The sequence below is a fragment of the Mobula birostris genome, chromosome 3 (genome assembly GCF_030028105.1).
Source record: "Mobula birostris isolate sMobBir1 chromosome 3, sMobBir1.hap1, whole genome shotgun sequence".
Taxonomy (NCBI): Eukaryota; Metazoa; Chordata; class Chondrichthyes; order Myliobatiformes; family Myliobatidae; genus Mobula; species Mobula birostris.
In genome coordinates this window covers 31060757-31087239 of record NC_092372.1, presented here as the reverse complement: position 1 = coordinate 31087239, position 26483 = coordinate 31060757, and the positions used below count along the sequence as shown (strand labels likewise).

Here is a 26483-nt window from a genome sequence, read left to right as displayed (position 1 = left end):
ACAACAATGGTATTGAATTTCAGAAGAGGAACATGTCAGCAAGTTGCCATTATTTATATACATTTCACGTGGATGGAATCCAGGATAAATTTCACCTCTGGAAAACAAACACATTTCCTCTCACAGGTCAAATATCATCTGTGGCATTACATTTTATAGTCTTTGAGCCAATAACCTGGAATTGCACCTGAACATCACTGTGTGAATTCAAGGTCAGAAGGAATTCAAGAAAACACATAACCACATCTCAAGAATAAATTAAAAATAATTGATTCAGGAGAGTTGATGTATTAAAATGTTTGATCAATTTTTAATTTTGCTCCACTTCATAAAAACATTTTTTTTACAAATCATCCAAATTTTCTGCCGACATTACACCATCTAATTTTATAAACCATCTTATTTTTTGCCATTAAGAATTTCTTCATTTAAGCTGTAAAAGCAAAATAAAAATACAAATTAAATGCCTGTGTTACAAGCACAAAAATCATTAATTCATATGGTCATTAAATTTTAAGCACAAAAATGAAAAAAAATTGGTAATTGGAAAGTTATTTGGCAATTAACAGTATTTTCAATACTCTGCTCTCCAATGTATACATGAAAGCTTCACACTATGTAAATATTAGCATACAAAACAAAATAGGTGAGTTAATTGATATTTCAAATTATTAAGCAACTTTTCTAATTATTAACTGGGATATAAAATTGAGATATTAATCTGGACAGCTGACAAACTACTTTGCTCAAACAAATACATCAGAATTAGTCCTAGAATTACACAGCATGAAAATAGGTCCTGCAGCCTAAATGATCCATGCAAACCAAGGTACCCCACCTGAACTAGTCCCATTTGCCATGTTTGGTCTGAGTCTCTCTAAAAGCTATCTATATACTTACCCAAATGTCTTTTGAGTATCACTTTTGTACCAACCTCAACTACTTTCTCTGGCAGCTAATTTCATGTACACACCCACGCTATGTAATTCACACCACTCTAAGTAGCAAACTCAGGTCCCTTTTAAAACTTTCCCCTCTCACCCTAAATCTATGCCCCCTAGTATTTGACATTCCCACCCTGAGAAAGGATATTTTTTCCAGAATTTTATTTATTGTTATAATGTGGAAGAACAGATCACCTGACTTGCAGCTTGTTATTTTTTATGTAGCAATCAATAGTCATTGAACTGCTTTTTCCATGTCAGTAAAACCGGTAAAATTACTTCTTTCACTTGTATTTATTCGATTGCAAACCTCCATTAGAATTTTTCTGTTTGACATTTATGACTGTCAACTGATATAGACTTTGGACTTCCAATCTTTTTAGAACAATTTGCTAAAACTTTTATAGAAAGAACAAATTGAAAGAATAGATAATAGTTAAGTCAGCATCACCAACATATCAAATGTGAAAGTGCAATGCATTGTGTCAGTTAAGTAAATCTGTATTAAATAGTTGTGCAAATTGATATTGATATCATTTGCATGTAAATCACATTAAACCTATTTAGCCATATTTTATGTTGGTTTACTTGAAATCCAAAATAAATCCCAATAGTTCTTCCTGAAATTCAATAGTAGAGCTAAATGTAATATTGAGTTCAATTTACACTGACTGAAACTTTCACTTTAAAATTCTCGACTATTATTGAATAAGAACATATTTATTCTAGCATGTTCTAGCAGCTAGATGGCTGATCCAGTATTCAGTAGGTCACTGTAATATTAAGTTCAGTTTGAACTGACTGAAACAGCTACATATATTTACTTAAATTTTAAAATTCATAAGTAATAATGAATAAGAACTGTATGTTCTTATTTATATAAGAAATGACAGTTGTCTGATCTTATTTTTGGTTCTGTATAGGAATTCCTCCTCAAGGTGAAGTCCCTCCCACAGTGATGAATATTGGACCAGTCTAATGAACCTGTAAAAGCCAATTGGTCTTGGGAAAGCTTGCATTGCCTGCTTCATCAGCCTCCTTCAGACTGCCAAGCTGGAGAAGTTCCAGAGAGCTGCATAATTTCAGCAGGATGAGTTCCTGATTGTCTTATCTCCTGTGCATACAACACACCCTGTGCCAGCATTGAGATCTTACTGAGGATACAAGGCATACAAAAATTTCCCATGGCTGGTTTGATAGCCTGGAATTCCATGTCAAAGGTCCTGATTTGTTATGTTTTTTTGGCTGGACCTGTCTACCCTGCCTCTCCAGCAGTTGGCTAGCAGTGCATTCTTCCTATCACCCCACCTAGTGACTAGCCCAGTTTTCTTAAAGCTGATTTGGATGCATTCCAACATTTTTGAAATGAATAAAATGTGAAAAATCCAACTTGTGTATCTTAGAGTGAAACACCATTGTGCTTCCCAGGCTCATCAGTTTCATTCCATCATTATTATAAACTCCGGACTGGTTCATTAGTTTTCAGGTATACAGTAAATGAACATCATAAAAGCTGCAGAAGCTTGACATACAAAGCATGAACAGAAAGCACTGAAAACAGTCAGCAGGGCAGGCAGCTTCTCTGTCAGAACTGGGAAACTGAGCATGCTTCCATCATTTTACTTTAGTCATGTCATCAGTTTTCGGTCTGTTTGTTCCGATCACTTTAGATTACAAAGTTAAAATCATACATCCAAAGTTTTATAAAATTGAATTCCACTAGCATATGCTGTTGGTGCCTTGCCTGAAAATTACTATTCATTAAAGTTAATTGGCAGAAGAGCAGGAGGTAATAATGTATAAAATTTTGGCCAATAACTTTAATGAATAATGGGCAGAAAACTGTACAGTTTTAAAATTTACTGGGCAGTATTTGATATTGTTAAGAGTGTACAGAAGTTGAACATTTCAAACAGAAAAAGAAAAATCTGGAAATTCCCAGCAGATCAGAAATTACCTGCAATTTCTAACTCATCATCATCAAAATAGACAATTTTCAGTCACACTGATCTGCTGTGTACAGTACAAGGATCTAATTATTTTTCTAATTTTATTTTTAATTTGATTTTTTCTCAAAATTGATGATGTGAACAATGCAAATACTCTATCAAAAGGTACTGAGCAGTAACAAGTACAATAAATCCTTTCTGTCTGATTTCTGTTAATGATTCATTTCTGTGTCTAGGAACCAGAATATTTTCCAGCTTTTTGTTAAGTATCCAATGCTTCCATTATTGGTCTGGTAAATGAGGCATTTTTTCTAAATGGAGTATCACCAGTCTTTATTTCAGTGACACCCTGTTTGAGAGACAAAGAAAAAACAAAATTCTTTATTATTTTATGACTAATAATTTCAGCAAAGTATTCAATTTATACTTCTGATGTTAAAATAAAATGTATTGAAGATTAGCAATGGGTAATTATCACTTATTAAACAAATGTTAATCATCTGTGAACCTATTTGTGTTAATTGCATGAAGACAAACAGCAGTTGGAATGCTTAACAGGTTTATGTTATAGGAGTTTCTTTTGTTGCTTATTTAATAAATATTGGCAAAATCAAACACTGGAAATATGCAATAGAAACAGAACATGCTGGAAGTACTCAGCAGGTAATGCCACTTCTGAAGGAAGACACGGGGAATTAATATTTCAGGGGAAATAGCCATGAATACTAGTCTGTTGTGGATATATGAGTATTAGTAAGTCTTAAGTATGTGAATGTGTTGTATGCTTTCTGAAAATCAAGGTATTTTGAAGTTTTGGACATTTAGCAGGAATGTCCTGCCTGCATCACTCATTTATTTGAGTTACTGATCAACAGCATTTATTTTTAAGACTACAAATTTAACTTCTGTGTTTTTGGCTTTCTCCCTAAAGTCCAATGTTTCAATTGCTGACCCAAAATTCTCCTCATTACTTAGATTGAAGCATTTTCATAAGACATCTATATTCTCATAGTTGTCTTGTAGCCACCTTTTTATGATTTTAACCATACAAACAATATACTTTTGGAAGCAGTATGCATCTCTTAATTATTTGTTCTTAAGAAACTGGATTAAGTATGAAAGCACATCATCTAATTTCAAATATTAATTTATCAAGATTAGCTATTATTGAAGAACTTGAGTGAATAAAACTACTTATTAGTCTTCAAATTTGTTTTCATGATGATAAAGTAACAGAGCTGCAGTAGTGAAATATATCACTCATCCAAAATCTTCAATATAGTTGCACTGAGTCAGTTAAACGCAAGATATGATTGCTGAAATAACCTACTCAGCCTAGCCATTTCTTCCATTACTGATCTAACAAGCATCAAGCAACTATCGGTGCTGGCTTCTTCCTCATACCCCCTGCCTCGTAAATCTACAGCTGTCAGTGAGGTTTCTAATTATACACAGCTCCCTTTCAGATTGGAGCACATATACTTAACCACATAGGGTTTTAGTTTGAAACAGAGAAAGCAGTGTGGGCAGAAATTCTGAATTAACTGGTTTTAATACATAAGCTATCCAACTTGCCCTGTGTAATCCAATTTTAAAAAGTTTTCTCCAGTACCTTTGCTGATGGAAATTCATTTATAGCCTACATACGTAGGCCTATATATAGTAAATGAATTACATTAATAATAAGTCTAGATTTTATAAATGATTCAATTTCAGCTGTTTAAAAATGTATCTATGTAAAAGGTATTCTTAAATCAATTAATTACCAAGAGAAAATTTTCAACTGAATTTAGATCCAAAATATTTTGTACAGTTTATTGTAATTTTGCTTTTAATTTTCTGCATGTCATTCCTGTCAGCTGTGCTGCTCTGAGAAAATGGTTGGCATGCTATGTTGGTGCTGGGATGTGTAACGCACTCTTCAGTTGTGTTGGTTATTCACGCAAAGGACACATTGTTTCAATGTTCATGTGATAAACAAATGAATTGAATCTGAGTCGGCACACTTGTAGGTGCAATGCTTAGAATCCTCTTGTGTCCCAGCTTTGAATTCCCTCTTTTTCTGAAGACAGTGCTCACCTGTACTTGCTTAACATGGTCCGACCAGATTGTGATAGGTTGTTCAGTTTTATAATCATGACGCTGTAAAGAACAGATTACACATAAACATAGAACAAACAGGCCAAAGTAATGCATAATCACCATAAACTGATAATTAAGATTTTTGCTAACTTCATAGAATGAAAAAGAGAATAAACTACTGTTCATTTTTGTTTAAATGATTCATATAGTTTCAAGGAGGGAACAGAAATTGTACTGCACGTGAGAATTCCTTTTCACAAAAACATGAAACTGGGAAGAAAAATGGACTAAAAACGGACAATTCTTTTGCTATAGAATTGTACTTAACATGTTCTGAGCTACTCCACTAATTACACATCCACCTCACTCATTCTACATATGAATATTTCCTGAACTATGGCAGTCAGTTCATACATGTGAACATATTACAACATTTTTATTAAAAATCTTCTCACTCCTGTAGTCAAGTTACAGTGTTAAACTATCCAGGGAAAAGCTCCTTGATTTTTAAGTGGCACAATTAAGGTTTGTCCTTGTGATGTGGAGGAAATATTTAGGAATTCTTGGCATCTAGTTGGAAAATGGGGCATTGTGCATGAATTGCATCAGTGCTAGTGTCTAGTGAAAGATCAGGGTTGTTCATTTGCTTAGAAGTATAATGGGTGGTTTTCTGTTGAACAAGGTAAAGCATTTGCTACTATCTGTGGAGAAGCTCTCATAGAAACAAGTAGAGGTAGTTATTTAGAGTTTATGTAGCTCAGGATAAGTTATCCTACATCCTAAATGGAGCATTTTTGAAGGTGGAATAAATCTGTAAAGTAGCATTGGAATCCTGCATTGTAACAGTCAAATCCTATAAATTAAATGCTATAGTCATAGTCATAGAAAAGTACAGTGTAGAAACAGGCTATTCAGCCCATCTAGTCCATGCTGAACCATATAAACTGCCTAGTCCCATTGACCTGCATCCAGACCATAGGCCTCTGTACTCCTTACATTTCTTAACTTCTTCATCTGAATAGCACATTACTTCCTAAAAGTTTATTTTAAAAGGAATATGGAATGGACATGGCATCAATTAAAGAGGAAATGGCAAGACTTTCACTTCAAGCCAATGGTTATTTGCAGACCATTCCAAGTCAACCTAATAGCAATCTCTCTCTCTATACTTAGAAACTGATTACCTATCTGCATGTATCCAAAGCTACAACTGCTACTGTGCACTTCAGCATGAGCAGATAACTGGACTAATTCCCACCATAAACATACTGAGAATCAGCATTTATCTGAAGCTTTAATGGTTCTGCCACATAAATACTGTAGTGACAAAAGCAGTGAGAAAGTAGATGTCTTGTGGTGAGTGATTAACCTCCTGACCTCAAATATTCTATGACCTACATAACGCACTTCAGGAGCATGCTGGAATACACCATTTGCGTGGATGAGTGCAATTCCAATTAATTGCCTCTAGTGTGCAGAGGAATAGCAGGGGAGGATTTGATGAGAGTGTGAGAAGAAAAAAATGGACTAAGTTAGAAGTTAAATAAAATGGGTATTTGATGGTTGGTGTAGATTTGAGCTGGAAGGCATTTCTGTACTATGACTTGATGCTTGACACCATAAATACAAAGTACCCAATATTTTGGAGCCCAAGCGCAACCCTATACTTTCATTCCTTTTACCACCAGCACACTGTGGCTGCAGTGTTTACCATGCATAGAAAACACCAATGTTGTTCGTCCTAAGAAAGCGGCTTCTACCATGAAAATAAAAAGGGCAACAGGTGCATTGGGATATCATTAACAAATCTCCTATCTTTGTGCACAGCATACTTGCTGCTGGAGGGCAAATGATTCCATTGCTAATAGCACCCACAAGAAGTAGCAAAGAAGGACCATCAAGCTTCCACATTTACCTAAACCCACTATATGAAGTGTTGTTTAGAAGTTCTGGCTGCCATGTTAATGAAGGGATCTGGAGGCTTTGCAGAGTGTACAGAAGAGGTCCATTAGGGTGTTGCCTGGATTAGGGTGTATTTGCTGTGAGGAGAGGTTGGACAAACTTAGTTTGTCTTCATTGGAGCAGTGGAGTCCAAGGAGCTAACCTGAGAGAAGGATATAACATTATGGGTAACATAGAGAAGTCTTCTTCCTGAGATGGAAATGTCAAGTACTAGTGGGCATAGGTGTAAGGCAGGGTTTCTCAACCGGGGTTCTGCGGAACCATAGGGTTCCAAGGGTGATCGCTAGGGGTTCTGCGAGAGATTGTGCTTTAGAACATAGAAACATAGAAAATAGGTGCAGGAGTAGGCCATTCTGCCCTTCGAGACTGCACCGCCATTTATTATGATCATGGCTGATCATCCAACTCGGAACCCCGCCCCAGCCTTCCCTCCATACCCCCTGATCCCCGTAGCCACAAGGGCCATATCTAACTCCCTCTTAAATATAGCCAATGTACTGGCCTCAACTGCTTCCTGTGGCAGAGAATTCCACAGATTCACCACTCTCTGAGTGAAGAAGTTTTTCCTAATCTCGGTCCTAAAAGGCTTCCCTTTTATCCTCAAACTGTGACCCCTTGTTCTGGACTTCCCCAACATCGGGAACAATCTTCCTGCATCTAGCCTGTCCAATCCCTTTAGGATTTTATACGTTTCAATCAGATCCCCCCTCAATCTTCTAATTCCAACGAGTACAAGTCCAGTTCATCCAGTCTTTCTTCATATGAAAGTCCTGCCATCCCAGGAATCAATCTGGTGAACCTTCTTTGTACTCCCTCTATGGCAAGGATGTCTTTCCTCAGATTAGGGGACCAAAACTGCACACAATACTCCAGGTGTGGTCTCACCAAGGCCTTGTACAACTGCAGTAGTACCTCCCTGCTCCTGTACTCAAATCCTCTCGCTATAAATGCCAGTATACCATTCGCCTTTTTCACCGCCTGCTGTACCTGCATGCCCACTTTCAATGACTGGTGTATAATGACACCCAGGTCTCGTTGCACCTCCCCTTTTCCTAATCGGCCACCATTCAGATAATAATCTGTTTTCCTATTTTTGCTACCAAAGTGGATAACTTCACATTTATCCACATTAAATTGCATCTGCCATGAATTTGCCCACTCACCCAACCTATCCAAGTCACTCTGCATCCTCTTAGCATCCTCCTCACAGCTAACACTGCCACCCAGCTTCGTGTCATCCGCAAACTTGGAGATGCTGCATTTAATTCCCTCATCCAAGTCATTAATATATATTGTAAACAACTGGGGTCCCAGCACTGAGCCTTGCGGTACCCCACTAGTCACCGCCTGCCATTCTGAAAAGGTCCCGTTTATTCCCACTCTTTGCTTCCTGTCTGCTAACCAATTCTCCATCCACATCAATACCTTACCCCCAATACCATGTGCTTTAAGTTTGCACACTAATCTCCTGTGTGGGACCTTGTCAAAAGCCTTTTGAAAATCCAAATATACCACATCCACTGGTTCTCCCCTATCCACTCTACTAGTTACATCAAACATCAAACATCACTCTACTAGTTACATCAAACTAGTTAGAACAAACATCATTTTTTGGACTTAGCACAATGCTGGTACTCACAGTGGTGGGCAGTAACCGAGCGGCCCATTTAGCAATCTCATCAGAGGTCTCTCAGTCTAGTATGGCAGTGCGCAGTAGGACTGTATTTATTTGGTTGAGTCCATTCTCAGTTTTTGATGTGCGATAGGGGAGGCTGTTGATAATTGGTGAGTGCTGTATTATATGGAGGGGAGGACGGTAGGCTGACAAGGAACAGAAATGTGTTTTCTGAGCATTGAATGGACTCACCCAACTTGGGCTGTTAGCCTCTCCCTCCCGAATTACCTCCCCTAACGCACCACCAACTGACTTATGGAAGTGAACAAACTCTACCGGTGTGGTAGAAAATTGGAAGGAAATTTTCATTCTAAAGAAGGAATTTTTGCATGCCGCAACTCAGCTGCTGGCCTGCCGCTTTGATGTTCTGTCAATGTTGCAAAAGACAAATTGTGTTGGTTAGAAGAGAATTGTATTGTGAAGTTTTCGTATTTTTTCAGTTGTTTAGTTATTTATTAGACCATAAGACACAGGAGCAGAATTAAGCTATTAAGCCCATCGAGTCTGTTCTGCCATTCCATCATGGCTGATCCTGGATCCCACTCAACCACATACACCTGCCATTCTTTTTGTATATTTTATTAACCCCTGTGTTAGGACAAGCTGCAGTATGAGAAATTGAAAAGGTTTCACCCAAGAAGTCAATGTATTAACATATCACATGAAGCTGAAGAATTTGTGTGAGATAAACTGAAAAACAACCACTTCTCTAAAATTTTTGTTTGTCTTGTTTAAAAAAAACTCTGACATTGTTACAACACACTATTTTCTTCACCGAGAGGTACTGATGTCAAAAACTCTTAGAGATGAAATGGAAAAGTTCTGGATGATGCTACAAAAATGGTTAACTTTATTAAACAACGACCAGTTCACTCAAGAATGTTTTTTTAAAAAAACTGAAAACCTAGACAAAGAGCACACATACAGAAAGCCAGTGACTTAGTGGAAGAGATCTCAACAGGGTGTTTGAGCTGAAAGGTGAATTGCAGGGGAACTTTCAAGAAAATAGTAGGCCAGATTTTGCTGAGTACTTTGATGATGAAGAATGGCTGCAGAAACTAGCCTACTTAGCAGACATCTTTCATCATATGAACCAGTTGAACAAGTCCCTACAAGGCCCTGGAGAAAATATTTTGACTTCAAGTGACACGATTCTTGGATTTAAAAGGAAACTGCAAAATCATATTGTAAAAGGAAATCTTGAATTGTTTCTATTGCTGCTAGGGCTTGAGAGTGAGGAAGGATATCAGAAAGTCTTGAGTCTTATTAAAAACAGAAATTTATTATGATTTATTATGTTTGCCTTACATGTTTTTAAAAAATTATGAAAGGGAAAGAAAGCTTAATTTCAAGAAAGGTAAACTAAGCTGTTTTTTTTTCAAGAAAGTTTGGCTAAAAATTCAGCTCTACTCAAAAGAGCATTGACAATTATTTTTGGATTATTACATCTACAACTTACTGATCACGGTAACGTACCGTGAGCTGCAGACATATTATTTTTTATGCAGGGGTTCCCTGAAACCTGAAAACTATTTCAAGGGTTCCTCCAGGACAAAAAGTTCAATTAAGGGAAGGAATAACTTAAAGAGATAACAGAAGTTTCTGTTGGCAGATGAATTATTACATATTCAGATTTTCAATATATGGATCTGTATTCCTTGAAAATTTTTTTGAAAGTGTTTTCACAAGTAGTTGTAGTCATACAGAGAGCTTCTGACACATTGGCCTTCATAAAGAAGAGTACAAGAGCTGGGGTGCTTATGTTGAAGTTGCAAAAGAAGTTAGTGGGGCCAAATTTGGAGTATTGTGTGCAGTTTTGATTATCTGCCTACAGGGGGATATGATTAAGGTTGAAACAGTACAGAGAAAATTTACAAGGATGTTTCCAGGGCTTGTGAACCTTAGTTAAAGGAAACGATTGAATAGGTTAGGACTTTATTCCATGAAGGAGAATGAAGGGAGATTTTGGATAGGGTAAATGCAAGCAGGCATTTTCCACTGAGGGTGGGTGAGGTTAGAACTAGAGTTCATAGGTTTGAAGGGAACCTGAGGGGGATCTTCTTCACTCAGAGGGTGGTGCAAATGTGTAACAAGCTACCAGTGGAGGTGGTGGCTGCAGATTTTGATTGCGATATTTAAAAGAAATTTGGATAAGTACATGGACGAGAAAGATATGAAGGGCTATGGTCCATGTGCGGGTTGATGGGACTAGGCAGAATAATGGTTCAGCATGGATTAGATGGGCTGAAGGACCTGTTTCTATGCTGTGCTGCTCTATCACTCTATTTGTAGTTTCTGCTGTCTTTTGTTATAGATCCTGCTTATTTCTACATAAAGTGACTATATTAAAACTATGGTACTCAAGACTCTTATGTGCTAAGCTACTTAGTAAGAATTTCCTTTACTTTGCTCAGATACTGCTATGCAAATATTTTTTGTCAACCATACATTCCAGATTTCTGTACATTTTAGCAGATCATCAAAAATTAGTGAAAGGAGCAACAGCAGCGAGTAAATTAGAAACTCAATGAATTTGCTCCCCTCCAGTTTTCAGGTTAGTTCATTAATACTTTACAAGAAGGCTAGATCAACTTCAAATGAAAAGATAATGCTTAATGGAGTTATGTTCAGTGCTAAGTTTACATAGCGGTCAATGGTAAGATTTTAAGCTTCACACTAAAAGCTACAACATCCATTATAACTTTTCCAACTTGCACACATTACTGGGGCAGTCAGGGCATGTTTTGCATAAAAATCTTGAAAATTAAATACAGGAGTAAATCTCATTTGATTTTTTTCCACAGATTTTTCAATTGGATTTTAGTACAATGTAAGTACAGTAATGAGCTATAATTGCTTATTAAATATGAAGATTAGATTTTGTTCTCCAGAACTTTTCATTCTGAACGCATGATACAATATTTGCTGCAAAATATTTCTTCATGTTAATCATCTGTTATAGAAATGGCTTTAATTATTTTCACTCGTCTCTTCTTTGAGGAATGTTCACACTTGCATTCTATAAAATGCTGCTGTAAATAATTAGACTGTTCCGCATTTTCCATGTTTGGATGGCTAGAATTTTATTTGGTTTATTTGCACAAACTATTGAGGTGTGAAACTAAATAATCAATGTCTCATGTTCAGATCTTTACCATAACAGGAGGACGTGGAACAGATTTGAAACCTTCCATTTTGAAGTCCCGCCCTGTTACAGACAGTGATTCCATCAGCTGTATTGCAAAGGCTTCTTTGTATTCATCGTATACTTCCTTACTAAAACATGAACAAAACAAATACAAGAATATGCTGTTAGCGAAGGGCATGCTTAGTGATATATAGTGTGTCTGCCACTATCACTGCATAGAAGACCAAACACAATTAAAACTAAGCAGCTAGGGATGTCCAAAATTCTACATGCCACGTATGGTTCGCACATGGCAACATGGGCCAGATGAAACAAAATAGCCAGATTGAGGTCTGTCTGTAAAAGTCAAATCCCATAATAAACTGAGGAAATGTCATTCAATTAAGCCATCTAGAGTATGTCACACCAGTTACATGTGTCAAGGAAGCAATATATCAAAGGGGTTTCAAACAGATGTTCATTATGGCTAATGTGTCCAAACTAATTTTTGAGAAAGCAACTTTATACACCTATAGAACATGGTGTTGCAGTAGTAAAAACTAAACCAAACTTCCACTGCTATTTGAAACAACACAAAGAAGGTTTTTAAGTTTCACTTCTACAAATTTCTGAAATTGGGACAAGTAGCCAATCATATGATAGACCAGATTTAGAAATTAAGCCAGTAGTGAATTATTTACCACAGTAAAGCATTAACAACCTTTTGAATTCAGCTTGATCAGAATTTTAAAATTCAGCCAAATTCTAAAAGGCAGTATTGTTGCATATTTTAAATGATTTTTAATAATGGCACAGAAAATTATTTCCAAAAAAGATAAGCTATTGACTTAATCTGAGTAATCTCACAACCAATTACTAAATTGTTCCAGTATCCCCAGAGCAAAGAAGGCTGAGGGGTCATCCAAAAATAGATAAGCCTTTATTTGTCACGTACTTTCTTCAGATACATGAAGTGTAAAAGAGAAGCAAGAGTGGATATTGGACTGCTGGGAACATAGTAATTGGGGACAACAAAAAAGCGCGTGAACTGAATAAGTACTTTGCATCAGTTTTCACTGTGGAAGACGCTAGCAATATGTTGGAAGTTCCAGGTGTCAGGGGCATGAAGTGTTTGAAGTTACTGGACAGAAGACACCTGGACCAGATGGGTGTACACCCCAGAATTCTGAAAGAGGTGGCTGATGAGATAGTGGAGGCATTAGTAATGACCTTTCTAAAATCACTAGATTCTGGAATGTTTCTAGAAGGCAGGAAAATTGGAAATGTTACTCTACTCCTCAAGAAGGGAGAGAGGCAGAAGACAGGAAACTATAGGCCAGGTAATCTGACCTCAGTGGTTGGGAAGATGTTGGAGTCTATTATTAAGGATAAAGTCTTAGGGTATTTGGAGGTACATGATAAAATAGGCTATGGTCAGCATGGTGTCCTCAAGGGAAAATCTTGCCTGACAAATCCATTAGAATTTTTTTAAAGAAGTAACAAGCAGGATAGATAAAGGAGAATCTGTTGATGTGTACTTGGATTTTTTAGAAGGCCTTTGACAAGGTGCCACACACAAGGTTCCTTAACAAGCTATGTGCCCATGGTATTACAGGAAAAATTCTAGCATGGATAAAGCAGTGACTAATTGGCAGGAGGCAAAGAGTTGGAATAAAGGGGGCCACCTCTTTTCTGACTGACTGCTGGTGACACAGGGGTCTGTGTTGGGGCTGATTCTTTTTACGTTGTATCTCAATTATTTGAATGATGGGATTGATGGCTTTGTTGAAAAGTTTGCTGATGATACGAAGGTAGCTAGAAGGGCAGGTAGTTTTGAGGTAGTAGAGAAGCTACAGAAGGATTTAGACAGATTGGGAGGATGAGCAAGGAAATGGCAGATGGAATATAGTGTCAAGAAGTGTATGGTCATGCACTTTGGTAGAAGAAATGAAAGAGTTGACTGTTTTCTAAATGGAGAGAAAATACAAAAACACTGAGATGCAAAGGGACTTGGTAGTCTTTATGCAGGCTTTCCTAAAGGTTAATTTGCAGGTGGAGTATGTGGTGAGGAAGGCCAATGCAATATTAACATTCACTTCAAGAGGACTAGAATATAAAAGCAAGGATATAATGTTCAAACTTTATAAAGCACTGGTGAGATCTCACTTGGAGTACTGTGAGCAATAATGGGCCCTTTATCTTAGAAAAGATGTGCTGAAACTAGAGGGGGTCAAAGGAGGTTCACAGAAATGATTCCAGGATTGAATAGCTTGTCATATGAAGAGCATCTGATGGCTCTGGGCCTGTATTCACTAGAATATAGAAGAAGGAGGGGTGACCTCATTGAAAACTATCAAATGATGAAAGGCCTTGATAGAGTGGATGTGGAAAGTATGTTTCCTATGATGGGAGAGCCTAAGACCAGATGACATAGGCTCAGAATAGAGGGGTGTCCTTTTAGAACTGAGATGAGGAAGAATTTTTTAGCCAGAGGGTGGTGAATCTGTAGAATTTTTTGTCACAGGCAGCTGTGGAGGCCAAGTCTTTATGTATATTTAAGGCAGAGGTTGATAGAACCTATATTGGTCAGGGCATGAAGGCATACAAAGAGAAGGCAAGAGATTGGGGCTGAAAGGAAAATTGGATCAGTCTTGATGAAATGGTGGTACAGACTCAAATGGCCTAATTATGCTCCTAGATCTTATGGTCTTATATACATCGAAGCTTATAGTGAAATGCATTGTTTGCATCGAATCAAATCAGTGAGGATATGCTGGGCAGCCTGCAAGTGTTGCCACACTTCCAGTACCATAATGCATGCCCACAACTCACTGATCCTAACCATACGTCCTTGGAATCTGGAAGGAAACCAGAGCATGTACAGAGATCCCGTGCAGTCATGGGGAGAATGTACAAACTCTTTGCTGCAGTGGCAGGAATCAAACCTGGACCAGCGATCGTTGGTGCTGTAAAGCGATGTGCTGACCACTATGCCATCATGCCGCCAATATACATATTTAAAATTGTATGAGATTCAGACAGGGTAGGTGTTCAGAACCTTTTTCTCATAGTAAGAATATCAAAGTAAAAGGAAGAAGTTTTAAAGGAAATTTGAAAGGAAGGTTTCTTTATTTTTAGAGTAGAAGATATCAGGGAGTCACTGTCAGAGGAAATGGTGGAGTCGAACACAATCATTACATTTGAGAGCCATTTAGAGGAAGATCTAAATAGACAGTGCATGGAAGAATATCAACCTAATGTATGCAAATGGGATCAGTGTGGATGGGCAAAAAGGTTGGCATGGATACGATGATCTATCTGTGCTATGACAACATTAGCATCTTGCTGACTATGAAAAATTACAAGGAAAAATGTCCTGATAAATATAATTTAGCAAATTACCACCCAAAACATAAACTCTCAATCAGCAACAAATTGAGCAAAGGTTTTGTCAATTGTATTAACAAGCAGAGCTTTCTTAGGAATAACCAGGTCAATGATGCCCAGTTTGAGATTTTCCAGGAATACTCAGCTCCAGACTTCATCACAGCCTTGGTCAAAACATGGACCAGCCAGCTCCAGAGGTGGGCTGACAATGACTGCCCTTCACCAGCAAGACAACGTTTGACTAAGTGGGAGGAATATAAGTTGATAGGAATTAAATGATTCCCATATTCCCACTTTCCTTATAGTATAAAACATGGATAATTCCAGTAACTGGAATTATATCTTTCACAAACAAAGGTGATTTGTAGAGGTGAGCTGCCCTAGCCATAGTATACCATTGTGTGAATTCCTCGTGGCAGTCTTCTAAGCCTAACTATCTTTAGCTTCTTCATCAATGATGTTCCTTCCAGAAATGGGGATTTTCATTGATAATTGTGCAATGAACAGTTCATCAGCAAATGATCTAGACCTTGCCTCCATGCAGTAGAATCTAAACAATACGTGGGGATGAGGTAGAAAGTGGAAAGTAACATACATGCCATAAGTGGACAGATAATGATCATCTCCAACAAAGTGCTGGAGGAACTCAGTTGCTCAGGCAGCACTTGTTGAGTGAGATGGGCAGTCAATGTTTCAGTTGACACTTTTCATCCAGTCCAGATGAAAATGTCCTGATGCCCTGCTGTAGGGGTTCCCAACTGGGGTCTATGGACCCTTCCGTTAATAGTAGGGGTTCATGGCATAAAAAAAATTTGGGAACTCCTGCTGTACTGGAACATTTGTCCACACTGCCATATCTTGTAGATAATCTATATGTTTATTATGACGATCATTTCATGCCATTAATGAAGAATCAATACCCTTTTTGCAAATATTGGAATCTAGATAATATGTAGCTAGCCAGTGGTGTTTCCACAGATGCTGCCTAACCTCTAGCATTTACTTATTTAGTTTCAAACTCATCTTTTTTTTAGCTTATCTTAATTATGTAAACAACAGATATTTACTATTTTTGGCAAGAGATAATAAAATATGCCAGAAGTCAAACTTTAAATGGTTTAATATGTTAACAATTTAGAATTGAAAACAATCAATACAAATTTCACCAGATATTTGCCGTTACAGTATAACTGGAAAGCTCTTTAGCTTCAGCAATAAAATAGATTGGAATATATTCAAGGGATGAAGGGGTTAACCTATGAGGAGAGTTTGAGTCACCTGGGACTATACTCTCTGGAATTCAGAAGAATAAGAGGGAATCTTATAAAACATCCAAAATTTTGACAGGGATAGATAACATTGAAGTAAGAAAGTTGTTTCCATTGGTAGGTGAGACTAGAACTAGGGGACATTGCCTCAAGATTCAGGACAGAAGATTTAGGATGGAGATGAGGAGAAATTATTTTTTTCCAGAGAGTGGCGAACCTGTGGAATTTTCTGCCCAAGGAAGCAGTTGAGGCTTCTTCACTAAATATATTTAAGAAACAGTTAGATTGTTTTTTACATAGTAAGGGAATTAAGGGTTATGGGGAAAAGGCAGGTAGATGGAGCTGAGTTTACGGGCAGATCAGCCATGATCTTATTGAATGGCCAGGGAGGCTTGATGGGCCGAATGGCCTACTCCTGCTCCTATTTCTTGTTCTTATATTTGATCAACTGAAATATTCCCTCCCTCTTGCCCAGTTCTTTATATTTACCTTATCTTGTGATACATGTATTTTTCAAATAATTGTTTCTTTATGCCTAGAGGAAAACAAAGGTATATTTAGCACAATCATATATAACTGCCAAGTTAATGTTAACAACTTTTACAATATTCATGTAAACTGTGTGATTGATTGAACATGTGTTGCAGTATGATTTTTTTAATAACATCAGACTGGCAAAAAATGATCTATGCTAATAATTCACAATAATACAATTATAAAATCAGAGACAGGAAGAGATGCCAGTTCAACCTCTTAGACCTTAAACTTACTGGAAAATACATTGGTTGGGCTACCCAACAAAAATGGCTTCAATAGGCAAACAGATTAATTCTAGAGACTGGTTTGAAGAATATGGTACTAAGAGATAATGAACATGAGAAATACAAAAAAGGAGTGGATGTGTTTGCCTAAATTGTTTTCATCCTTTAAATACTTACATCCATTATTTATTAGCTGCAAGAAAACATAGTTGTGTTTGTTTTACATAGATATACAAAATAAAGTTAAATGTGACTATGACTGTAACTCAATAACTCAGGCAAAAGCTGTACATAACATTCACCTTCATAACTTATAAAAGTAATGTTTGCCACAAAAATTCCACGTTTCAGCTAATAATTACCTATTTCCTGTTCTTTGGGTCCACTGGGAGGGTGATAAAATTCTTTGTACGTAGATATGCCAGACATTTTTGACAAATAATCAATGCTAAGCAGACCTTTATGCCCATTCTTGAAAGCTAAAGCACGTGATGTGGTTTTGGCTTGTTGCTGATCTATAGGAGCTGAATTTCGCTGGAATAAGAGTCAAAGGAAAAAAATCAAAAAATTAAAAACGCAAACAACAGGAATTCTGCAGATGCTGGAAATTCAAGCAACACACATAAAAGTTGCTGGTGAATGCAGCAGGCCAGGCAACATCTCTAGGAAGAGGTGCAGTCAACGTTTCAGGCTGAGACCCTTCGTCCTGATGAAGGGTCTCGGCCTGAAACGTTGACTGCACCTCTTCCTAGAGATGCTGCCCGGCCTGCTGCATTCACCAGCAACTTTTATGTGTGTTGCAAAAAATTAAAAATATATTTTAATACTTTACATGCTTAATGGAAGAATCAAAATTGAAAACAAAAAATTCTTGAAAAACAAAGAACAGTACAGCACAGTAACAGGCTAATCAGCCCACAATGACCAAGGTGCCCAACTAACTCTGTCTGCCTGCACATAGTTCAAAGTAAATTTATTATTGAAGTACATGCATGTTACCATATACAACCCTGAGATTATTTTTCTGTGATCATACTTAGCAAATCTATAGAACTGTAAGCATGAGGAACTGTAAACAAACTGTGAAAATGCAGATATGAATAAATAGCGATAAATAATAAGCATCAAATGACAGTATAACAAAGTCCTTAAATAAGTCCTTAAATGAGTGTAACTATCCCCTTTTGTTCAAAAGCTTGACAGTTGAGGGGTAGTAACTGTTCTTGAACCAGGTGGTGCAAGTCCTGAGGCACCTGTACTTTCTACCTGATGGCAGCAGCAAGAGAAGAGCATGGCCTAGGTGGCGAGGGTCTTTGATAGATGCTGTTTTTCTCTGCCAACATTTCATGTACAGGTGTTTAATGGATGGGACAGCTTTATCCATGATAGACTGGGCCATATCTACTACCTTTCGTAGGATTTTTCACTCAAAGGCATTGGTGTTCCCATACCAGACCATCATGCAGCCAGTCAGCACACTTCATCCCTCAATCTGTTCATGTGCTTATCTAAATGCCTCTTGAAGACTGCAATCATATCTTCTTCTACCAACTCCCCTGGCAGTGCATTTCAGGCTCTGTGTAAAATATTGCCTTGCATATCTCCTTTAAGTTCCCCCCTTCTCGCCTTAACCTAAACAGAACAATTCTGATGTGGTTTTCCATTTTATCAATGGATATAGCTTGGGTGTTGTGAGTGAGCTGTTCAATCTTGTTGCATCTACACTGCTGCACATATCATGTAAGGTGTCATCATGTCAGTTGTCACACTATTTTCCAAGACCTTAAATGTGCTAGTACAGCCTTTGATTTATTGAGAGAGGTATTTTGAATATCAAGATAGCAAACCTGGGACAAAATTTCTCATCTACTGGACTGGTATAACCCCTGTAATCCTAAATGCTTTTAAGACCCAAACTTTCTAACTGGAATACCATGAATACTCATTTCACAAATCCACCAGAAAGGTAAGTGAATGAACATCAGCATTCTTTCCCAGATAAATATCACCTTTCAACACACATCAAAGTTGCTGGTGAATGCAGCAGGTCAGGCAGCATCTCTAGGAAGAGGTACAGTTGGCGTTTCAGGCCGAGACCCTTCGTCAGGACAGGACCCTTCGTGTTTCCGTTTTTAAATTTCACCTTTATTGAGTTCCTAAATACATGCAGTCAGTGCTGCTGAATAGTTCATGTTAATCTCCTGACTGATACCAAGCTTCTGAAACAAACACTATTCTGACATTATCCACATTAGCCACCACAAAGTTCTCTAAACTAGAGTAGAAGAATGTTGTTCTACATTGTAAGGGACCGTCTACAAAGAAGACTTATACAGATGTGATGAAGTGTGATAGGTGGATAATTCATGTACTAACAATAGTTAGTTTGCATTTGGATCAGATAATTTGGCAGCTTTGAACTCATAAATTTGTTTTGACAAGCACCCTGGTATTGCAAGCTGTTTTGGGCTAAGTTTCTAATGGACACCTGCTAGTGGGTTCAGTGCAAAGTAGTGAGGGCAAGAATTCATTCAGGAGCATTCATGTTGGAAAGTAAGATTAGTGATGGAAGTGAGGAGGGTGTATAAGGATAGAATCGCAGATCTCTAAACATAGTTTCAGGATGACCTTTTCATCATCATCTGGTTCGAAACTGTGGTTGTTTATTTAAATCTTGACAACAACTAGCATTTAGTAGGCTTAGTTTCAGTGAATGCATCTTGCACCAGAGTGCAAACCAACATCCCTGAGTGCAAATCAACACTGGATCATGCATATCAAAGAAGTGTAAAGTCCTTTATTTTTATCTGCAAAGGTATTACTACTTCAGCATAGAAATGACAAGCATTTCTTTTTTGCCCCGTAGTACTCAGCTTTAAGTTAGAAAATATATACTCATCCCTTATTATACATCCTTTCAGGTGTTGCAGTCATTACTTTTAATTGATTTCATTCACAAATGCATTTTTTTGTGTGTAGTGATCTAAACCATGTTCATTTAAGTACTCAAATGCAGCTTGGGCATCAACAGCTAAATATATTATTGCTTGGGATGCTAGTTTCTTGAACATAGCTGATATTTTCTAGTTTCGAGTACCAGGAGAATTAAGTATAATTCTACAAATATCATTCAGTAATGTAAAACAAAAATCATCAGAAATAGATGCTTCTAAAAATGTTCTTCAGTGGACAGTGCATTCATGTGTTTTCAAGAAAATAAAATGCAATTTTCCAATGTAAATTTAAATATAGAGTACTTGTGAAAATGTGTATAATTATAAGAAATTAGAAATATTTATTGCCAGTAATGAAGGATGATTTTTAAAGATTTATTTGGTTAGTAAGTAATATATCTCTTATGGAATTCACAAACAAATAATGTGTTAGACTTGATTGGAAGAGGTTTTTATTTCAAAATAAGTTTTCTATAGGACAATGATAAGACTGCATCTTGCAACTTGCACACTTTCAGTCTCCTTACCATGCCACTCAGAGTGCAGCAAAGGTCCTCTAGATTGTTTACTAAAGTGATGAGTCTGCTGTTGAGAAGAAATTAAGCAGACTGGGAATGGATTCTTTAGAGTTTTAGAATAATCAGATGACATCTGCATGAAGTTCATCCTACTGCAACTCCTTGAAGACCGTGTTAGGGATCTGGAGCAGCAGCTGGATGACCTTCGGCTTGTACAAGGGAGAGAGGAGATAATCGGAGTTACAAGGAAGTAGTCACCCTAAGTTGTAGGAGGCGAGTAGCTGGGTGACTGTCAGAAGAAATGGAAATGTGAATAGACAGTTAGTGCAGAGCACCCCTGTGGTCATTCCTCTCAATAATAAGTATTTTGCAGCCTGCCTGGATACTATTGCAGGATATGACCTCCCAGGGGAATGCCGGGTTACTGGCACTGAGCATAGGTCCATGGTGCAGAAGGGAAAGTGGGAAGAGAGCGGAGCAGTGGTGATAGGGGACTCAATAGCTAAGGGGAACAGACGGGAGATTATGTGGATGTGAACGGGATTCCCAAATGGTATGTTGCCTCCCTGGCGCCAAGGTCAGGGACGTCTCTTATTGTGTCCACAGCATTTTGGAGAGAGAGGGGGAGCAGCCAAATGTCTTGGTATATATTGGTACCAATCACATGGAAGGAAAAGCAAAGAGGTCCTGAAAAGAGAATTGAGAGAGCTAGGAAGAAAGCTGACAAGCAGGACATTCAGGGTAGTAACTTCTGGATTGCTGCCTGTGCCACGCGCCAGTGAGGGAAGAAACAGGAGCTGGCAAATTAATGCGTGGCTGAGAAGCTGGTGCAGGGGGTAGGGACCGATATTGTCACAGGCAGGTTTGTTAGAGCTGTTGGGGAGGGATTAAACTAATTTGGCAGGGGGTGGAACTGGAGTGATGGGACTTGGGATAGGACAGATGGTAAAAAAGCAAAGATAGCATGCAGTCAGACTGTCAGGAAGGACAGGCAGATGATAGGACAAAATTGCATCTAGCAGGGTGAGTATCAGTACACTAGGAATGCAGAATCAAAAAGGTTAGCAAATATAGTACTCAGTGTTACATCTCAATGCATGGAGAATAAGAAATAAGGTCATTTTGCACGATTACAGATGGTCAAGTATGTTGCAACCATCACTGACTCATGGTTGAAGGATGGTTGTAGTTGGGAGCTGAATGTCCAAGGGTACACGTTGTATTGGAGGGATAGTGGGTGGCGTGGCTCTGCTGATAAAGAATGGCATTAAATCAGTAGAAAGATGTGACATAGGATTAGAAGTTGTCGAATCCTTGTGGGTTCAGTTAAGAAAATGCAAGGGTAAAAGGACTCTGATGGCAGTTATGTTCGGGCCTCCCAACAGTAGCTGGAATGTGGACCACAGATTATCATGGGAAATAGAAAAGGGATATCAAAAGGGCAATGCTATGATCGTCAATGGAGATTTCAACATGCAGGTCAATTGGGAAAATCAGGTCGGTAATGGACCTCAAAAGAATGAGTTTGTTGAATGCCTATGAGATCGCGTTTTAGAGCTGTTTGTCATTGAGCCTACTAGGGGATTAGCTGTACTGGATTGGACGTTAAGTAATGAACCAGAGGTGATTAGGGAGCTTAAGGTAAAAGAAACCTTAGGAGACAGTGATCACAATATGATTGAGTTCAACTTGAAATCTGATAGGGAGAAAGTAAGTCTGACATAGAAGTATGTCAGTAGAGTAAAGGAAATGACAATGGTAGGAGAGAGGAGATGGCCAAAGTAAATTGGAACAAACTGCTGGCAGGGATGACAGCAGCGCAGCAATGGTGCGAGATTCTGGGAAAATGAGGAAGGGGCAGGACAGATGCATTCCGAAAATGAAGAAATACTCAAATGGCAAGATAGTACAACTGTGGCTGACAAGGGAAGTCAAAGCTGAGAAGAGGGCATATAACAACACAAAAACTAGTGGTGAGACAGAGGATTAGGAAGCTTTTAAAAACCTACAGAGAGCAACAAATAGAATCATTAGGAACAAAAACATGAAATATGAAAGCAAGCTAGTGAACAATATCAAAGTGGATAGTAAATACTTTTTCGAGCATGTAGAAAAATAAGAGAGGTAAGAGTGGATATAGGACCTCAAGAAAATGAGGCTGGAGAAATAATAATGGGGAACAAGGAGATGGCAGATGAACTAAATGAGTATTTTGTATCAGTTTTTACTGTGGAAGACAATAGCAATGTGCCAGAGGTTGAAGAGAGTGAGGGAAGAGAAGTGAATGCAGTACCTAATACAAGGGTGAAGGTGCTCAAAAAGCTGAAAGTTCTAAGGGTACATAAGTCACCTGAACCAGATGAATTGCACCCTAGGGTTCTGAAAGAGGTAGTGGTAGGGATTGTGGAGACATTAGTAATGATCTTCTCAAAAATCATTGGACTCTGGCTTGGTACCAGATGACTGGAAAATTGAAAATGTCACTCCACTCCTTAAGAAAGGAGGAAGGCAGCAGAAAGGAAATTATAAACCAGTTAGCTTGAACTCAGTGGTTGGGAAAATGTTGGAGTCAATTGTTAAGGATGAGGTTATGGAGTACTTGGTGACACAGGGCAAGATTGGCCAAAGTCAGCATAGTTTCCTCAAGGGAAAATCTTGCTTGACGAGCCTGTTGGAATTCTTTGAGGAGGTTACAAGTAGGATAGATAAAGGGAATATAGTGGATATTGTATATTTGGACTTTTAGAAGGCCTTTGACAAGGTGCTAAACATGAGGCTGCTACCAAGTTAAGAGCCCATGATATTGCGGGAAAGCTACTGGCATGGTTAAGAGCATTGGCTGATTGGTAGGAGGCACCGAGTAGAAATAAAAGGATCCTTTCCTGGTTGGCTGCCAGTGACTAATGGTGTTCCGTGGGAGTCGGTATTCGAACCACTTCTTTTTATGCTGTATATCAATGATTTAGATGATGGAATAGATGGCTTTGTTGCCAAGTTTGCAGATGATATGAAAATTGGGAGAGGGGTAGGTGGTGTTGAGGAAACAGGCAGGCTGCAGAAGAACTTAAACAGATTAGGGGAATAGGCAAGAAAGTGGCAAATAAAATACAATGTTGGAAAATGTATCGTCATGCACTTTGGTAGAAGAAATAAATGTGCAGACTATTTTCTACATGGGGAGAAAATCCTAAAATCTGAGATGCAAAGGGACTTGGAAGTCCTTGTGCAGAACACCCTAAAGGTTAACTTGCAGGTAGAGTCAGTGGAGAGGAAGGAAAATGCAATGTTAGTATTCATTTCAAGAGGTCTAGAATACAAGAGCAGGGATGTGATGCGGAGGCTTTATAAGGCACTGGTGAGGCCATATCTTAAGTATTGTGAACAGTTCTTGGCTCCTCATCTAAGAAAAGATGTGCTGGCATTGGAGAGAATTCAGAGGAGGATCACAAGGATGATTCTGGGAATGAAAGGGTTATCATACGAGGAATGTTTGATAGCTCTGGGTCTGTACTCACTGGAATTTAAAAGGATTGTGGGGGGGAATCTCATTGAAACCTTCTGAATGTTGAAAGGTCTAGACAGAGTAGATGTTGAAAGAATGTTTCCCATGGTAGGGGAGCCTAGGACAAGAGGGTACAGCCTCAGGATAGAAGGGAATCCATTTAAAACAGAAATGCAGAGAAATTTCTTTAGTCAAAGGGTGGTGAATTTGTGGAATTTATTGCCACAGGCAGCTGTGGAGGCCAGGTTGTTGGGTGTATTTAAGGCAGAGTTTGATAAATTTTTGTTTGGACATGATATCAAAGGTTATGGGTAGAAAGCTGGGGAGTGGGGCTGAGGAGAGATAAAAAAAGGGATCTTCCATGATTAACTGGCAGAACAGACTCGATGGGCCAAATAGCCTAATTCTGCCCCTGTGTTTTATGATCTTATGATCTGATCTCCACAAAACTTACAAAATTCCAAAAAGGAGTGACCAGGTAGATACAGAGTAGATGTTTCCATGACCATCCACGTGGGGGGTGGAGGGATGGAGTGCATAGTCAGCCAATAGTAGGCCATTTTGGGTAGATAAGGAGAAATGTCTTCACTGGAATTTAGCAAATCTTTGGAGTTCTCAGTGTTGAATGGATTTAACAAAAAGTAGAGATTCATAGAGTTTTGGGCATTCAAGAACTATGGGCAGAGAGTTTCAAGTTCATTTCAAGAGATCCCAGAGTATTTAATATCCAATGAAGTGTGGTCAATGTGCCATAGAGGAAACACAACAGTTAATTTGCACACTGTGATATTACAGTGTAATAATAACTAAATGAATTGTTATTTGAAGAAATTAAGAGATGAATAAATATTGGCCAGGGAAAATCTTCTTTGAAACTCCACATTAGGAATTTTTACAACAAGTGAAACCACAGTTTAACATTTCATACAAGATAAAATATTTTACATCTGCACCCATTCAATATTACACTTGGAACACCAGACTGGATTGCAGTACTGTGCTTGAGAATCTGGCATAGACTGGAGCACAGAGCCTTCCGCATCATTGTAAGCTGTGGAGTAAGTAGCCACTATGCTAGGCATATAGGACTTAATTCCAAATTCAGATAAAAGTACCCTATTACCATTATGAAAAGGATGCTGTCAATACATTGGCATAGTTATGAAACTTATGTGGATTTCGAACAGTTAAGAACTTATTTGTGACTGAGATCTGAGCAGACCTAGAAATAATCAATATGCATATATAGAACTTACTTACAGCAACATGGAATTGGCTATTCTGTGGCCATTTGGCCCACTGTCGATGTTAGCTTCTAGCAGAGGAACCTACCTGTCCAATTCCCTCCAACATGTTCCTCTGCAACTTTTTTTTCAGATAAGCAGTAACTCTCTGATTCTTTTGTCACTTACCCACACAAGGGGGTTATTTACGGTTGCCAATTAACTCCTTGAGATGCCAGCACTCCTGGGAGCAACCTCAACAGCCACAAACAGAAAATACAACTTCAAACAGACAGCATCTGTATAGATGAACAAACCCAGGCTGCTGTGTCACCATAGCTCTCGTAGAAACGCTTTACGTGGTGGGATATAGTTGCAAATGAACTTCCATTGTGAAATATAATTTCCCAGCCGAGAATAGTCTTTTAGAATAAAAAATCTAGTCATGTTTGTTGTAAAGCTCACACACTGCACATGTTACAGTTACCGTAAATCAACAGTTCTGACAATTATCTATTGCTTCAAGTGCCAGAGACAGGGTAAATTATTACAAACGAAAACCCTGCGGGTGTTGGAAATCTGAAACATAGAAAATACTAGAAATGCTAAGGAAGTCAATTATAGTATTAGAAACCATGTTAAGTAGCTAGAGTGGTGTTTATGAGGGAGGATGATAAACTTTGAATTTACCTCTTCCTGCCAGTTCCCGATCAGGCACTTATTTGCAATACGGTCCTTGAGACTTTCAAGGGCCCCACCATCCCCTGCCTCCGCCGTAACTTGCTCCTCATCATCGCCCTGCCTCCTTCCTACCTCTCGGGTTTCACAATTGCCCTGCATTCCCGGTCCACCTTCACCGGGTCTGGTCCTACTTCTCCCAGCCCTTTCCCCCGTTTGCTCTCCCTGACCGTGGTTACCATCCCGAAGAGGAGGCGACCTGGTCGCTAACACTTCGTTACACACCACCTGATCCATCATCCGCGGCCGACAGTCACCGGTAACCAGCCACGCGTTGCTAAGAGACCGGCTCAGCGCCTGCGCAGTGTAGAATAAACTGTTAGTTACCCATGGCAACCCTGAACGTCGGATGGCGGGCATGGACAATATGATACAGTATGTTGAGCAATCAGT

At 38.5% G+C, this 26483-nt stretch overlaps 1 protein-coding gene across 1 annotated transcript; it reads right to left on the bottom strand.

The window, feature by feature from the left end:
- Nucleotides 1–324: 324 nt before the first annotated feature.
- spag8 (sperm associated antigen 8) lies at nucleotides 325–26352 on the bottom strand. The gene is made up of 6 exons (XM_072251775.1): nucleotides 26043–26352; nucleotides 17518–17689; nucleotides 16884–16929; nucleotides 11768–11888; nucleotides 4973–5035; nucleotides 325–3242 (listed from the first exon to the last, which is right to left on the bottom strand). The coding sequence occupies exons 1-6, from the start codon at nucleotides 26328–26330 to the stop codon at nucleotides 3156–3158; spliced, it is 777 nt and encodes a 258-aa protein (XP_072107876.1). The 5' UTR covers nucleotides 26331–26352; the 3' UTR covers nucleotides 325–3155.
- Between the last annotated feature and the right edge of the window lie 131 nt (nucleotides 26353–26483).

What these genes read in the sequence shown, in the direction of transcription:
- spag8 (XM_072251775.1), bottom strand. Translation starts at nt 26,330, where the DNA reads ATGATGGATCAGGTGGTGTGTAACGAAGTGTTAGCGACCAGGTCGCCT. An exon ending in TACATGTATCACAAGATAAG is followed by an intron (nt 11,889 to 16,883) that starts GTAAATATAAAG and finishes TTCATGTTTTAG; the next exon opens with TAAGGAAGTATACGATGAAT. An exon ending in ACCATGTTAAGCAAGTACAG is followed by an intron (nt 3,243 to 4,972) that starts GTGAGCACTGTC and finishes TCTCTCAAACAG; the next exon opens with GGTGTCACTGAAATAAAGAC.